At 37.2% G+C, this 16,056-nt stretch overlaps 1 protein-coding gene across 8 annotated transcripts in view; it reads right to left on the reverse strand.

Annotated features, from left to right (window-relative positions):
• Nucleotides 1-1,674: 1,674 nt before the first annotated feature.
• The window catches only part of TFPI (tissue factor pathway inhibitor), a 73,491-nt gene continuing 59,109 nt past the window's right edge, over nt 1,675-16,056 (reverse strand). For 5 of the 8 annotated variants that reach the window (XM_075430839.1, XM_075430840.1, XM_075430842.1 and 2 more), the window contains 6 exons: nt 14,218-14,256; nt 10,841-11,017; nt 9,195-9,290; nt 8,616-8,708; nt 2,389-2,571; nt 1,677-2,016 (listed from right to left, as the gene is read on the reverse strand). In XM_075430839.1, the coding sequence (XP_075286954.1) occupies nt 1,904-2,016; nt 2,389-2,571; nt 8,616-8,708; nt 9,195-9,290; nt 10,841-11,017; nt 14,218-14,256 (701 nt within the window). In that variant the 3' untranslated portion in view covers nt 1,677-1,903. Of the gene's footprint in view, nt 2,017-2,388; nt 2,572-3,286; nt 7,936-8,615; nt 8,709-9,194; nt 9,291-10,840; nt 11,018-14,217; nt 14,257-16,056 lie in introns of those variants that run through there. The other 3 variants (XM_075430836.1, XM_075430835.1, XM_075430841.1) reach the window with 3 other exon arrangements.

Raw genomic sequence — 16,056 nt, forward strand, 5'->3', positions numbered from 1 at the left:
CAGGTTTAGAGCCGCAGTCACAGCCAGGCAGAGGACACTGCCGCAGGAACAGCTCTGTTCTCATCACCTTTTTTGGGGCGTGATGCTGAGGAACAAGTCTCCTTAAAGAAACACTGCGGCCGGTAACACAGATTCATATAAACACCGGACCTACCCGAATGTTGCACTCCTGCTGCTTAAGAGTGAGTTTCATTCTCTTTTACATGAAAGCTCTAGAAGATGTTTTATTTTCATGTGAATCATGGTCATATACCTCAGAATCACACTAGGGAATAGAATGTGTCTTTGTAAAAGAATTTTAACATGGGGTATAGGATGATGTCTGCCTGGCTGTCAGACATCAGTGACAGAAGACAGCTGTTCCAAGTGTATTACTTACCCAGCACTTGACATTTTCGTTTTTGCTTTAATCTGAAACCACAGGCTCAGAATGCCCTCACTGAATCACCGAGCTGTGGGAGAAGCCAAGTTGCACATACCTCAGCTCTGTCTCCACTCCACAGCACATCACACGATCTAGCAGTTAGGTAAGTTTTATTACTGGCAGCCCACAGGAAATTATAATAACTAAGAAAGGAAAATCAGATATTTTTACTGCCTTCATCATAAAAATTATACAAGGAAAGGTGAAGATGTTTGTGCACTCACTTGCATTCCTCCCCATGCAGACACAAGCCCGTGTCTGTGTAGAAGCAAGGTAGCTGTGGCACCTAGGGGGGTGTTCAGCCCACTGGTAAGCCCTGCCTCTCCCCCACCTAGTGCGCCTCAAGCAACTTGTGCTGTTTTCAGCAGTCTATGGAGTTTATAGGTTTCCTGTCAGAAATGCACTCGTCTGATTTACATAGCTATTGCATTGTCAGTCTGTGGTGCTTATACATTTTATATGACAAGACTTTTCTTTCATAGGCAGCAAGGTGCTTCTAAACAACTTAATTTGAAAACAACTACTACTTTTTTTTATTTCCGTTAAAAAAATCTCATTATAAAAGACTTACCCCAGATCAGAGAGGTGCCTTGGAGAAGGGCAGGAACTGTAACACCATTTCATGTCAGTCTTTAAAAAAAAAAAAAAAAAAAAAAAAAACCAACACAGCACAAAAAAAAAACCAACCCAAACCCCCCTCCAAGTCAACTGGAGAGTAGGCATAGTGATATCTAAAGCAACTGTATTTATTTCCATGACAGGAATTTGTTCTGGTTTTTGTAAAAATTTAATACGTATTTCTGGAAATTATCTACTTGCTAGCCAGGAGTCTAGCTCAGTAACAAGGATAATCAATGATCCCAGCAAATATATTTTTAAATCTTAGTAAATATCTATCACATTGCTTCACACATTTACAATTTAAACACTCCATGGGTTTTGGTGGGTTAATTCTAATCACACATTCATTTTACAATAGTGTAATTATATACACCTTGATGGAGTTAAATTTAGCTTGCATAACCCAAAATAAATCTGATTAAACCAAACCCAATGTCTATTTCCTCTTTATAGCAATAGACCTATCTTTTCATCTATGATTGAAACAATCATGTTTGACAAGTGATTACTCTTTGACAAGAATAATGCTTTCTTTAGCACAAAAACAACTTCAAAAAAGAATAATGGGGTAATAAAGTAAATTTGAATCTTGTCTACTTTTTAATCAGTCAGTTATACACCCACACAGTCTGTTCTGTCCTGTTTCAGCTCTGACAATTATATACAAACAAACTACAATTTAAGAGCCTTTATCAAAGTAAAAGGTAACATTTATTAACATGAATGAGCAGTACATAATAAAACTGTAAGCAGCTTAATAACATGTAATCAAAATAATCAGTACAGTAAATACATTTAAAGGGTGTACACTAAAGGTTTTCATTCACAGGCGAATAATACTTCACATTTCCATAAAAATCAAAGTTGTGTTCTTTCAGGGATGATTTCCTCGCCCAGCGCCTTTACTGACTGTTTCTTTCTTTTCTTCTTGATTTTTATTACTCTTCTTTGCCCTTTTTTTTTACTGAATCCTAAAGGTAAAACAAAGAAAGTAAGATTAGATGCCATATGACTAACACATCCCAAGATTATCAGAAATGAAAGACAAATCTTGTCTTCAAGAAATATTCTTAAAAAAAGAAAAAAGCACATTGTCTTACCTAAAGTCTTCATATGCCTGACCAGTGCCAAGCTGTCTTACTTTTGTTCCTGTACACTGTATTTTGCTGTCCATCTTTATCTCTCTAGGTCTGCCTCTCTTCTGATTTCCGTTTTCACTTTGCTAAGACTTTCAGCTACTACATTTTATCAGGCCAGTACTGACTACCAAAAGTTGCAAGAAAGTTTCAGCCTGCGTAATATTTACCGCTTATGATAGTCTGTGGCAGTATCACTTCCCATACCTTTTTTGCAGATCCTCAGACATGACTTCCTGGAGGTGAAATTATTTTCATTCCCACCACAACCACTGTAGCTAAATGGGCGGCATCTTCCAGTTGAGTAGTTGTAGAAAAATCTTAACTCTTTGGCTCTACAAAGTCCTCTGTCCATAGGGGTCATGCACAGTGACGGGATAGGGGGTGGTTCTAGAAACACCAAGAACAACAATGTTAGAGATAACACTGCAGTTCACCAGTTTTCTGTTATATCGATGTTGTATACGAGATTCGAACCTCACAGGACTTTGATATTTATGTGAAATTTACTGGCAAATTTAATTCTGTCCTCCTGAAAATCCAGCATACTTTACATAAACACCTCTCTTTTCATGATTACAAAAAATAGCACAGAAAATGTTATTCTCTCTTTGCATTCCAAAAGCCAGCAAAAGCTTACCTGAAAGCAAGGTTTGTTTCCTATATATTTAGTGATAAAATTGCCATTTCTCTGACCGGAGATAGCATTCAAAATCAGAGAAGTTTCAAGTGAAGTGTTTGTAGAAAATGAAATAAATTAAACTTGGGCAGCTTTAAAAACATGGTAAATATTTATGGTAATTAACAAAGTGAATTTTCCTAATTAGTGCTAGACATTCTGAAATCAAATAGAAGGTAAAAGTACCCAGCATTTCCAATGTAAGATTCAATACCTTAACACTGGGTTTGTCATGTGAATTCAGAAAGCTTGACCTAAGTAACAGAAGTTGGTCTACTGGAAAAGACTGAGCAATTTCCAAGAAATAATTTGCAACTCGCAGAATAGCCAAGCATTGAACGTGAAGAATAAGTGCACAAAGTGACTGAGATGCTGGTGCTTTAGTGCTGCTGTTAGGTTTTTACCATTCCAAGGAGAAGGCTGATGGTTTGTTTCTTCAGTGTCGCTGCAAGTGTGATATGAGAACTGAAACACTGGAAGATGAACCTGAGGTATCCGAAGTAACTGGGCACTGGAACAAGTTCAAGAAGCAAATCCGTGCCAGAATTCCCAAACCTGGAGAAACTCCACCATCACCTTGAAGTGACTCACACACAAAATCAGAACTGACACAAGCCTAGAATCATAGAGAGGTTTGGGTTGGAAGGGACCTTATAGACCATCCAGTTCCAAGCCCCCTGCCACGGGCAGGGACACCTTCCACCGGACCAGGGTGCCCAAAGCCCCATCCAACCTGGCCTTGAACACTGCCAAGGAGGGGGCAGCCACAGCTTCTCTGGGCAACCTGTGCCAGGGCCTCACCACCCTCAAAGCAGAAAGGCTTGCCAGCGATGAAAGGGCCAAACAGCACAGGTTTGTTAATGATATAACAGAATTTAAATATAAACTTTTTAATGTAAATTACTTATCTGGTATGTAGAATTTTCCAGAGAGACTCCAGAGTCCCCTCATGAAGGAGTTCTCACAATGACTGTAAGCTGTAGCAGAGCCATGGAGCTCCATGGTTACTGGTGAATAAGGACTACCTACGTACATATAATGCAACTGGCAGAGCAGCATCTAAATGCTATTCAGAATCCCTCTGGTACTCCTTCTAAAAATGATGTTCTTTGTCTAGATCATTGCTAGATAAATGTCCTAGATACCAAACACTATTCCTGTTCATCTTCAAAACACCTGCATATTCTTTACACTCACAGAAGCAAGCAGTCTGTGAAGAAGACCCCTTAATTTTGCCATGTAACAGCCATTTTTTTTCAACAAAACAGTACACGAAAATAAAAATGAAATTACTTACCATAATTTCCTGTCTGCTGAGAATCATAAATACTATGAATTAATTTTAGTATACCCATCACTGAAAGACCTGTTAACTTTAAGTTACTGTAAACATAAAATATGTACTGTGTCATGCCCAGCCGACCATCTCTATCGGCAGGACAATCCATATTCCTGTGAGCCGGTATGTTAACACAGTCACTGGGACCATTAGTTCCAGTTAAGTTTTCTCTGTTCACCCCCAGCTTCTACTGCTGTACTTATGTATATGACATTAAAGTAAGTTGAAATATCATGCCTGTTCTTGAGTTTCTCTCTCAAATATTTCAGTTTTACAACCTCACTTTTCTGAGAGCTGTTGAAACATTTAATCTCCTGTTTTTTCTATGAAGGAATAAAGAAAATTAAAGAAGCAAATCTTACAACCCACAAAATTACACAGAGAGGAAGTGGTACAAACTGAAAACAGTAAAAAAAAAAATGCAATACATGTCCCACTATCAGAATTACTTTCCCATAATCTAGTCATTACAAGCCTATGAATTACAGATATCAACTTTATTGAGAGACTACTTGAGATAGAAATCATGGTTTTAACTCTATTTTTTTTCTCAGTTTAATTACTTTTTAGCAATATTTTTCACAGTGCAATTATTACTCTTTACATAGCTCACTAGATGTTAACATCAAGTAGATCATAAGAACCCAAAAATTAACAAATGTCATTAAATGCTAACTTTTTTGTACATGCAACTACGTGACCTATCCTATGGCCTTTAATATAATTCTTACAGAAATCAACTGGTTATTTACACTGACAGCAACAACCCTTAAGAGTCTGGCTTCACCCTTGTGTTTATGCTATTCTGTTTATACAAAATATCGGATTTAAGCAGGTTTTAAATATCCATTAGCAAACTCGTAAACTTGGAGTTGCTATGTATATTATTTGCCAAAAATATGTGCCATGTCAGGTCATAGACAGGCATGGGAAAAAAGAATTTACAATTCATACAGGTAAAGGACAAATGAACGCTTCCAAGCGGAGTTAGTCAAACGTTTGCAGGGGTAAAGTTCTCTTCTGTAAAATGGTGATGTAATGAAATACGAAGTGGTCCTCACAAACCTGCCAATTCCATCAAAAACTTTTGAAGGAAATTAGACCTTGGAACTCATCTCAAGTGGAACGTGGGAATTGGAACTCCCGCCACTAGCTCTGCAGGAGCTTCTTAAATGGGTTTCAGGCTTTACAACAGCAAAATACAGGGTAGATATTTCTGTTATCTTATCTTTCTATTACTTCTTTTTCTTGATGAAGCAGATGTTTGGACTGATTTTGTTTTGGTGAGAGAATAAGACCCAAAACTGCAGTATTTGATATTTTGTTTCTGAAAAAACAGGTAAACTAATTATATGAAATAAGCAGCAGATAAAAAAGGCTATTGTTTTTACCTATAAAAAGACTATGGTATCTTACCCTTCACTGTTATCTAAACAATCTTTAAATGTGGATGGTTTAAGATTTAATTCTTATAATACAGCCTTTCCTTTTTCAGCCTATTCTATAATACAGCCTCCCTCCCTCCCCGTGGTGTGAACAAATGACACGACTACACTTCGGAATCCCTGAAACATGCGTATTCACATATAGACTCATACTTATCAGAAATAATCCCAACCCGCATTGCAGCAATAATCATTATCCCTCAGGCTTAGCTGGGTTGTCTGGCAATGAACTGTTAATTGATCACAGTACAGAAGTAGTATGAAACAATCTTGGTGAGCTGGATAAGAAACAATGCTTACTGCATTCTCTTTTGCTAGAAACAGGTGTGTGACACTCATGAAGCTTCAGATTTACTGCCAGATTTTTGATACATGCAGACCTGAGTATCTCATTTCTGGTTGCAGCAAAGAAAAAATAAAAGAATCTTCAAGTAGACAAGCTATTACAAAAATAATGAGTCATCTCCACTCGACAGTGCTCTATAGGTATAAATTGGTACAGATCCATTATAGCGAATAGAACTGTGTCAATTTATATCAGCAAAAGATACGTCCCTGACTTTGAGAAGTAAGAACAGGAACTGCCTCTGCGTGCCATTCCACATTCACCGAGCTGAAAATTGACTTTTGATCCTGCATCCCACTTACATCTCACAATCAAACGTAGAGTATAGCTCTCGTAATTTCCTACCATAGATCACTTTGTACAACCTAAAAATGAAAGGTTTGATTCTTGGCTTCACTTTCTCTTAACTTTCCCAGAACAAAAAGTTATTTTAGATCTTGCAGCAGAGTAAGACCAGAACAATCTTGACTCTCTGCAGAAAGTTCATTGCTGAAAGCTAGTGCTAGAAGTTTCATGTTTATATGCAGGGAATAAAAAACTGTTTTGTTTGGCCTTCGAAGAGTTTAATTTTCTGAAGATCAAGAACTTTGTTGGAATTCTGTTAATCCGATATCATTACAGAGTGATACCTACCACCAACAGTATTTATTTTTTCTTGAAATCAAGATGAAACAGCATTTCAATTGTGAGGTAAGGTACTCTATAAGAGAAAACGCTGTGAAATTTTTTTCCTAATGGTGGTCATGTATTCAAAAAAAAAGAAGATACATAGCCACACCAATATACATGCAAAATAGATGTTACAGTGGCAGACCAGCTACTTTACCTGTGCTAAAGAAGATGGGCATCAGCCCCTCCACCCCAAACAGTCCAGCTGGACCTCATATATGCACAGCCAGATTCTTGTCCCTCACTGAGGACCATGAAGAGTCACAGTGCATGTTTGTGTGAGATGGCTCTATCCTGCAACTTCAGTTTACACTTCTACCTCTAGTAATATCAGGAATGGAAGCGATGTTCTCCACATCTCTGTGGAGAAATCAGCTGTCAGTTTTGACCCTACCCTTTCCCCCGCCCCCGCAGTGGGATTTCACAAAGCACAAGACTTTAGCCTGTCCCAGCAGCCTGCACGCTACAGGCTGATCAAGAGAATGGCAGCAGGTGGCCGCACAGGACAGGCTAATGCAAGACAGACAAAGGCTATATAGTAGCGAAGAACCTGTGGGGTCTTCCAAGGTCACATTTCTCACCTGATCCATCTAGCTACACGGACTCCATCCACGCTTGTTCCCTAACCCTTTCTTCCACAAACTTTAGAGTCTTATTGTTCTCTTACCCTCACCTCTCCCTCCAAAAATCTGCTCTACCAGAAAACTCACTGTTGCTGACATAATCAAGAACCCTGAGAAAACATAGTGAATCATGCCCCTTTGCTCGTATACATTAGTTGTTTTGGGGATTCATATTATGAGTAAAAACTTTCAGGGAACACATATGATCTTATGTCCCTAGACTTATTATCAGGTCTTAAAGCACTCAATTCTTTTTCAGTGAAATAAGTTGCCAAAAGCTTTATGGTTTATATTCAGGCATTTTAGTAACAGAGTGCACTGATGCTTTGTAGGTGGTAAGAAACCAATCCAACTATCACAGAAACTTACCTCAACCTAACAGTGCATATGGATCACAGTGCAGGCAAAAAAACAGAATACAATACACATTCAAGCTTTATTAGATATATCATTCTAAGTAAAGAGCACAGGAATTTTATCCTACATGCCCGTTATCTTACAGATCATATTAAACACAAAAAATCTTAACTAATTTGTAAGTCATCACTCAATCCCCACAAGTACAAGTAAGCATAAATGCAAAAAACACAACAGAAATACTTGGTAAGAATGCTCAGGCTTTTTCCAACTGTTTCTTGCTTCCTCTTGCATAACTGTGGATCACAAAAATGACATGCCTCAAATTCAATCACCCTTTACAGTTTGAGCAAGTACCAGCAATCACCTATAGTGGACAGCCGCCAGCTGTAGAAACTGTTAAAACCTAGCCCTCTACAGTAAAAGTCCAGATTCTCATCTGCATTATAACACATATCGCAAAAATGCTTTGAAGCAGACACAAAATTACTTCACGCTCACTTTGATTATACTCAAACCAAGCACTGAGTTTAATATGGCCTCAGTGAAAAAAAACTTATTGTGATAAATACATTGTGCCATATTCCAAAATCCAAGTATGGTCCTTTTTTTAACGGCTAATAGCAGATTTATATCAGCTGCCAATTAGATCCCACAAAAACATAAATGTTGACTAAAAGAACTCTGCACCACTGCTTTTGGTCTTTAAATATTTCTATTTATCAGACCTTCAGAAAGAGCACACTTTCACAAGAGAACAAGATGTGACCAGTATTCCACTTTCTGATATTTATACAAGATCTGACAGTGGCAGTATATTTCTTTGCTTTGACTTTTTCTGTTTACCAAAATATTTGACATAGATAGAAGCCCATTCTTTAGTCTCAGATATGTTGGAAAATGGGTGGAAATGGAAAAGCAATCCAAAGTGCATATAAAAGACCAAGAGCTAAGAACTGCAAAAGTGACTTCTTACCAAAAGAAATAGGAATCTGGTTGCGCTTCTCCTTTGAAGAACTACCGTTCATGGTGTTGGACTTCTCATCTGGAGCAGTTGGCAACAAATTGACTAAAAGGGAAGAAAAAAAAAAGGTCAAACAGTATGTGACGGGTCATCTAGACACAGCAAAGCTCTGAAAATAAGCTATGAGTGGTATCCTTTTGCCTTGCTCCATGCCAGTATTAATACCACTAAAAGGCAGCATTTCTTGAAGTCCCAAAGACACATGAAACTGATGTACTGAGGCAAATTTGGGATGGATTCATTCTCCTTCTTTAATTTTATTGATAGAAGATTTAAATCAAACATGGTTTGGTAAGGTTATTTTTATGTTCCTAGCAGACATTCTCACCTTTGCAATTGTAAGCCTTTTTCAAAATATGTGCTACTGACAACAAAATTGCTATGAAGCTAGTTTTAATGTTACTGAACTCACTGTGCTCATATATTGCAACTAACATTCATGCCTTCAAATAAATGGGAAAATAATTGGACAAGCCAAGGAGTGTCTGCATTAAAAAAGGGTAACTATAAACAGCAAAGGCAAATTCTTACCAAAAATCCCAGGGAACTGGTTGGGTTCTTTCCCTGGGGAGCTACTGTTCCCAGTGTTAGGATGCTCTTCAGCTGGAACAATTGGCAATAAATTAGCTAAAATAAAAACAAAAGGAAAACAATGCCAACAAACCCACAAAAAACAATTGGTATCAACTATTCAGTATCACTAAGGTAAAACCTTTGATCTATTTAAACCACGGCAATGGCCTCTAATCCTCTCTTTCTTATTGGGTATTCATACAAATTTACACGGATGTGTTATATAAAGTCAGGAATAAAGAGCATTCTGCTTTTAGTCCAGAATGTAAAAGTGGAATCGGAACCCAGAAAGAAATGCTTCAGCAAAGATAGGGGAAAAGCACATGTTTCTATATGTACATCTTTTAAAAAAACTTTTTTTAAGAAGAACCATAGTGGGTCCTTCCTTTTCTAAATGTGATTAAGCTCCAGTTCTGCTTGCCAAAATGACAGATTATGAAACAGTCCTGGAAAAAGACCCACTAGAGACAAGCAAGACAAAAAAGTCTGGAGGCTCTGGGTGGGAAAATGTATTCTTCCTACGAACAAAATGAAGCACTTTGAGAAGCGGAGAGGAGTTATGAAGGTTACTATATTCTGATATAGAACAATTCATAGGAACTAGTAGGACGAGGAAGTGGATGAGGATCTATGGTCAGTCTGAGCGGCTGTTTTGTAGCCTAAGCTGCACAGCCAAATCATTCGAAGGTGAGGTACAGGTTTCCCATGATTCTTGGGTGGGAAGCTAGCAACACACAATAAGGAAACAGTGAAACCAGGAATTCCTATATTAGTATCCCTTTTCATTACAAGACTTGATTTGAAAAGAGTATATTCGGATGTATGGGTTAAAAAATATATATTAACATTTTATGATAATAAAAAGCCAAGCAGCTGGGAGATCTCAGATTACAGAAAAAGATTTATGTGGATGTAACCAGAATAAGTCCATTTCTTCATTCCCTGCCATTATAATATCTATTATCGTAAACACTCTGCCTTTTTCATAGTAGGCACGAATATTTTTACAATATATTTCAAACCAAATATCCCCAAATTTCTGTCCTAGAAAGTGCGTTTGCAAAATTTTTCCCCTAATGACAAGTTTAATGGAGAAATGTGATGCTCTAATGTCAAGGTACGACCAGCAAACAGTACTCATTATGGACCCAATCCCCTCTTCAGCTGAAACTGATGTTACTTTAATTACTTCATCTGTCTGTATTGCTTCTAACATTCTGTTTCAAATGATACATCGCACACTATTTGTTTGAACGTAGGTATATTAAATAGCATGCAGATTTCTGAAAATTAATATAGTTAATACGCATTTTGCAGAGGGTTGTAGAATTAACATATATGCAGGCAACTAACTGTCATGAGAAAAGTAAAAAAATAGGAGTCATAATATTCATTAAAATTAATAGTACCTACCAGCTTTTTTAGTTTATATTTTTCATTTTATCTTTTTCTTTTAGAAATATATAATTAACGTTCATTTCAGATAAAAATTCTTGCCACCTCAGGATACCCTACGTTGCCTTTTTGTCCCGTGCAAGATACCTTCAAAACGCAACATTGTTTACACAAGAATAGAACTAAGAATAATGAGGACAACAACTTACAGTTGCCTTGGCAGGTAGTCTGGCATTCTTCCAAATTCTTGAAGTTGTTCTGGTTTCCTAGGCACCCACCATACTTGAATACTTCACATATCTTTGTCTCTTTGTTATAGAAATACCTGGAAAAATAGCCTCGGCAGATTCCAGGGTCCTTCTCATGATAGCAGAAGTTGGGCTTTTCTACAAACAATGGTAAACGATAGACAGGGGGGGGTGGTGGAATAAATTAACACACATTCCAAGACAACAATAGAACGGGAGGAAGTTTATAAAATAAACCTGTAACTTTGGACTAAAAACCGACTGTAAAATAACTGCTGCTTTATCGTACTGCTTTTCTTCTATATGTAACGCTGCAATATTATGCTGGAATATTACAGGATATTTTTATTGCTTTTTTCCCTTTTTTCAAATGGCCATTAAACTCTATCTTGGAAAATGAGGATTAATGATTCCTTGAAGTGTCCTCCTACATTGAAGCGCTAAGAAGAAACTTAGTTTTCATTCTGAATTAAAACAAGACTTGAATCTCAGATGGATCACTTGAATCTAAGTACACATTCTTGTCATTTATGTAGTCGTTTTAGTCAAAGTTTGTGTGAAATATACAGAAAGCAATGTTCAAATAGAAGGAAAGAGGAAATAGTTTTCAAAAAAGAACAGGAAATAAAAATCTAACAATGCATTTCATCTGGGACATAAAAGGATACAGGAAACTGGGAGACAGAACAGCTATTCCAACAATCATATTTCAGTCCCAGTTCCTAGTTTGCAATCAGTAACTACAATATTATCCAAGAAAAAGTTAACAAATTAATACTGTGTAATTTGACTGAATATCAAGGCATGATATCACGGCTTCTGGCAGAGAAGAAAAACATGTAGCCATACAATAATTCCCAAATGTCAATTTCTCACCATATTAAATTTTTTCTCAAAATTATATACTTAAAAGAAAATAATGGAAACAAGAATGAAATATACATTAAGTTATTCTCAAATTCCTGCTAGTAGATACTTTGAAATATGATTCTTGACTGAGTTGACTTGCAGAGAAAATTGCATTTAGCCATCATATGACACAATAATCTCAGATGTGACATATAAAGGCCTTCCTTACCTGTGAAATTTAATAGAATACTAAGACTAAAACAGTGTGCAGAGGGCTGCCTTTTTAATAAAAATTACTATAGAACAACTACTTTGAAGTCTCTAACTTTTTTGAAGGAGGTTATGGAGTTGTAAAGAATTTAATCCTACTACATCTATTTTAGCCAAGTATCTATTAAAAAGCATTGCTAAAACAAGAATATTATTAAATTTAATTGATGGACATAATATATTTACAGAAAACATTATAATAGCTCATTAGTGTTTTTCCAATAATTAATTGTCAGTATCTTATATTTCAGTCGTAATAAAACTTCATGAACAGCAAAATGTCATTTTCAGAGATCACATGTAAAATTAAACCATTGAAATGTTCTTGCATAAAGTAACAAAATCAACTATTTTAAGCACTCCTGGATAGCCAAATGTTAATTTTTCACTACAAATTGCATTCTCTGCCAGTAAGTATATGTAATCTGCTGTTCAGATATTTCACATTTCTTACTATTAAAATGCAGCATCTATTGATGTTCACAGATTTACAAAACTAAGCTCACATAGACCAACAAATATGAAAGGTACGGGCAAGGCATACGATATGCTTTCAGCTGCGAACGGAAATGAGACAGTTATGCAGACAGGCAGCAGGCAAGAATCTACCAGAGTAGTATCTATTCCATACATCATCTATTAGAAGCTCACAGACAACAGCAGCTGCAGAAAGAATTCTCTCAAACATTGTACAATACTGTGAAATAACAGAAAAATATTATTAGATAGATATTAACTGAGCAAGGAAGGTAGATAATAATAAGGGTATGTAAAGTAGACTACAGGATTATGACTGATTCTTAAAAACAGCTGCTCTTCATTTATAAAACCCTTATATTAAAATGGTTCTTACAGAAAAAAGAAATTAAGTCCAAGTAAGTTGAGCACACAGCTAACTTTTACAGCCACATTTGAAGCGACAGGTCATGAAGGCAATATAATCCTAACTATACAAACTAGTATTATACTTCTAAATGCCATGTCCTTCTCTAGAGACTCAATATTCTAGACTACGTTACTGGAAACAATAGTAAACATGTAACGAGGGGGATGATATCCACGAGCTGAATTTAACAGGATATGTTCTGCTTTGTCATTAAAAGCAGGGAACTAGGGTCAGACCTTAAAGGAAGCAGCACCAAATGTCTGCTGCATCCGTGGAAAATCAACTTCAGTAACTTCCACAGCACAGAACCATGATTTTTTTTCATTTTTTTATGCATTAAGAATGGAAAAGACAGTAGACAACAGGAACAGGAAAAGAAAACCATCACCTCAGCATGAAAATATTCCAGAATACTATTCTGCAAAGATAAATTTCTTAATTTGTCTATTTCAAACTGTACGTGCAAATATTGGTGTTTCTGTGAGGAGTTAAACGCTCATCAATTCAAGAAGAAGCAAGTGGAAGGAGGGATAAGGGAAGGAAGGTAAGCAGAGAAAAAGGAGCTGACTTGTGAACAAATTTACTCCAGTCTGTATTTGGGGAACTCTGGCTACCAGCACTGGGCCCGATTCAGATATGTGTCTAATGTGAAAAGAGAGAGTGGGATGAAATAAGTCTTCACAAGCTCTACTATAAGTGTCAAACTTAAATACTCTTGTCAGGAACATAGGTGACCTCAACAGAACAACAGTATTCCAACACAAGCGATTCTCGGTGCTTAAGCATCAGCTACTTAGGAAGTCTGGGTATCAGGCATTTAAATTTCTGTAAACAGCCTGCCCCTTCAGGAGTGGGAATCTTGCCTCCTTGCTTAACGAGTAATTAGGGGATCTGCCCTAACCTCTCTTAGCTCCTACACAGGCAATGCTTGAAAAGTTCTGTTCTGGAGTGATTTTTCATATTTTTGTTAACAGTGGAGGAAGCATTTAGATTATTCTCAAAACACACAAGAGTTCCACACCATGGCTAATTATATAAAGCTTGAATCTCTGCAGATTCCTTCTTTTCTCTTTATTGAATAAAGAGAAAGAAGGGGTCATGATGTGTTTATTTTGTGGAAAAGAGATTGCAGCTACATCTTCAGTGCCCACAAATGTTCTCAAAGTCTTTGAGGAACACAGAAGAGGAAGATTGGGAATAAGAACTCACTTCAGTCTGACGTTCTTGTTTTTATTAGGAGATAGCTTAGAACAATACATAAAGAATTTATCAAAAGAAGTTAAATCTCTTATCGTGGTATAAGAGTATAAGATTGCTATGTAAACATAATTACCTTTCCTGATTTTTGCCAACATCATCTTCTGAGGTAATTCTGCAATATAAGTAAAAAGAAAAGTATTCAGCAAAAGCAGACATGTTAAGTCTCACCTGTGATACCAGGGTGCTTAGCAGTGACTATGAGGAGGAAGAACACAGTATCTTTTCACCTTCTTTCTTCTCTTTATTAGAGAAGTAGCACAAAAGCTTGACCTGAAGGACTGAAGTACCATTGCCTTTGTATGAAAAGACTTGCTATATTGGAAACTTGAAGATATGGAAAGTACTGGGATCACATTATGCCAAAATTAAATGGAACAGAGAAATTCCTCTTTATGTTACTAGAACCAGAATCCTGTATTATGTACTCTTACCCCTCAAAAGAAGAGTACTTAGCAGATTTACTTAACCCAACTGCTGTAGCTACTGATACTGCTAATAGCTTTGGAGCTGATCTAGTTAGCAATAAAGACCTCTCTTATGGTATCTAATTCCCTTTCCCATGCTATGTAGTGTCCGAGTAAAGTGTTCATCATGCTGTTTACGATACTAAAGACCATTCAGCCAAGTATCTCCAACTATCTTCAGGGATGACAATCTTGTTTGCATTGTTCTTTTCGTGCCTAATCAGCAGTGACGAACTTGCTGTTGTCATTTCTAATGGAGGAGCCTGGGTTTTACTGTACTTGCTCATGAAGCTGGACATCTGAATTCAACCCCACTTTCCTCTTCAGCTATTGAAAATAAACCTTCTTCCCCTTCTAGAAGGCTGCCTATATAAAACTACGAAGGAGTCCAAGGGGAGACACCGGCTCAGCCAAACTGTAACAAAGGCTGAAATTTTTTTGGCAGCTGAGAGAGAAAACTGTCCAAGGATAGCTTATATATTTTCTATTACAAAGATACTTTGCAAGGTGCATGAAATAGTAGCTTCTGGACTTCACCTGAGCCATCTTAATTGCATTGCTTTGTAATTCGTGTTTCGTAGTTGTGCTTTTCTTAATGGCATTATAAAATGCTAGTTTCTCTAAACTCTCTTTGCCTGCCAATCTCTTGTATCTGAGAGAAGGAATAGAGTGGTACAGCTAATGCTTTGCTTGAAGTTGTCTGCTGGAAAGCAAATGTAATTTTATTTTGCATTTTGCTCTGTCAGGCAATCAAACATACTACAATGAAGCAATATATTTGCCTGACCCTGGCCATCTTTCTTAGCTACCACAGCCCCCCTTAAGTAGATACCAATTCCCTATAGTACGTGCCAAAAGTAGCAGTTCAGTAGCAGAAGCATATTACAACTACTGACTAGGGCTGACGGCTCTTCCTGCGTCAGTGGATACATGTCTTCCAGAGACCTGCTCATAAAGCCTCAGGGTAACACATGGTCTAGTCGCCTTTGAAACCCAAAATGAAAAGGCATTCAAAGGGAATTACAGATTTTAATCTGAATTTAAATCACACGCATTAGTCTCTCATGCCATGTTTCCCAGAAGGCCGCTAAGTCACACACCTAAAGGACATCACTACAGCCTCTCTGTGACTTTGTGTGTGTGTTGCTCTGCCCAGCTGGCAAGGGTGGGGGATACAGGAGTGCTGGGCCCTATCTCAGCTTGGAGGTACCTACTAGAAAGACCTCAGAGTCGAAACAATTCCTGCTGGAAAGCAGAGTTGCTGCTGTGCCCTTCCTTGTTCTGGAAGGAGTAACAGAAGGTACTTGAGCCATCTGTATCCTCAACTTTTCTGTAATTTGTAATCTTAATAAGCTCCCTCCCATTTATAACAATCTCTTCACAGTCCAAAACTGAAAGGAATGTTAGCAGTTTATTCTCCACTCATATTCCAGAGCAAGTGTTTCTAA

The sequence above is a fragment of the Opisthocomus hoazin genome, chromosome 9 (assembly GCF_030867145.1).
Source record: "Opisthocomus hoazin isolate bOpiHoa1 chromosome 9, bOpiHoa1.hap1, whole genome shotgun sequence".
NCBI classification, from domain to species: domain Eukaryota; kingdom Metazoa; phylum Chordata; class Aves; order Opisthocomiformes; family Opisthocomidae; genus Opisthocomus; species Opisthocomus hoazin.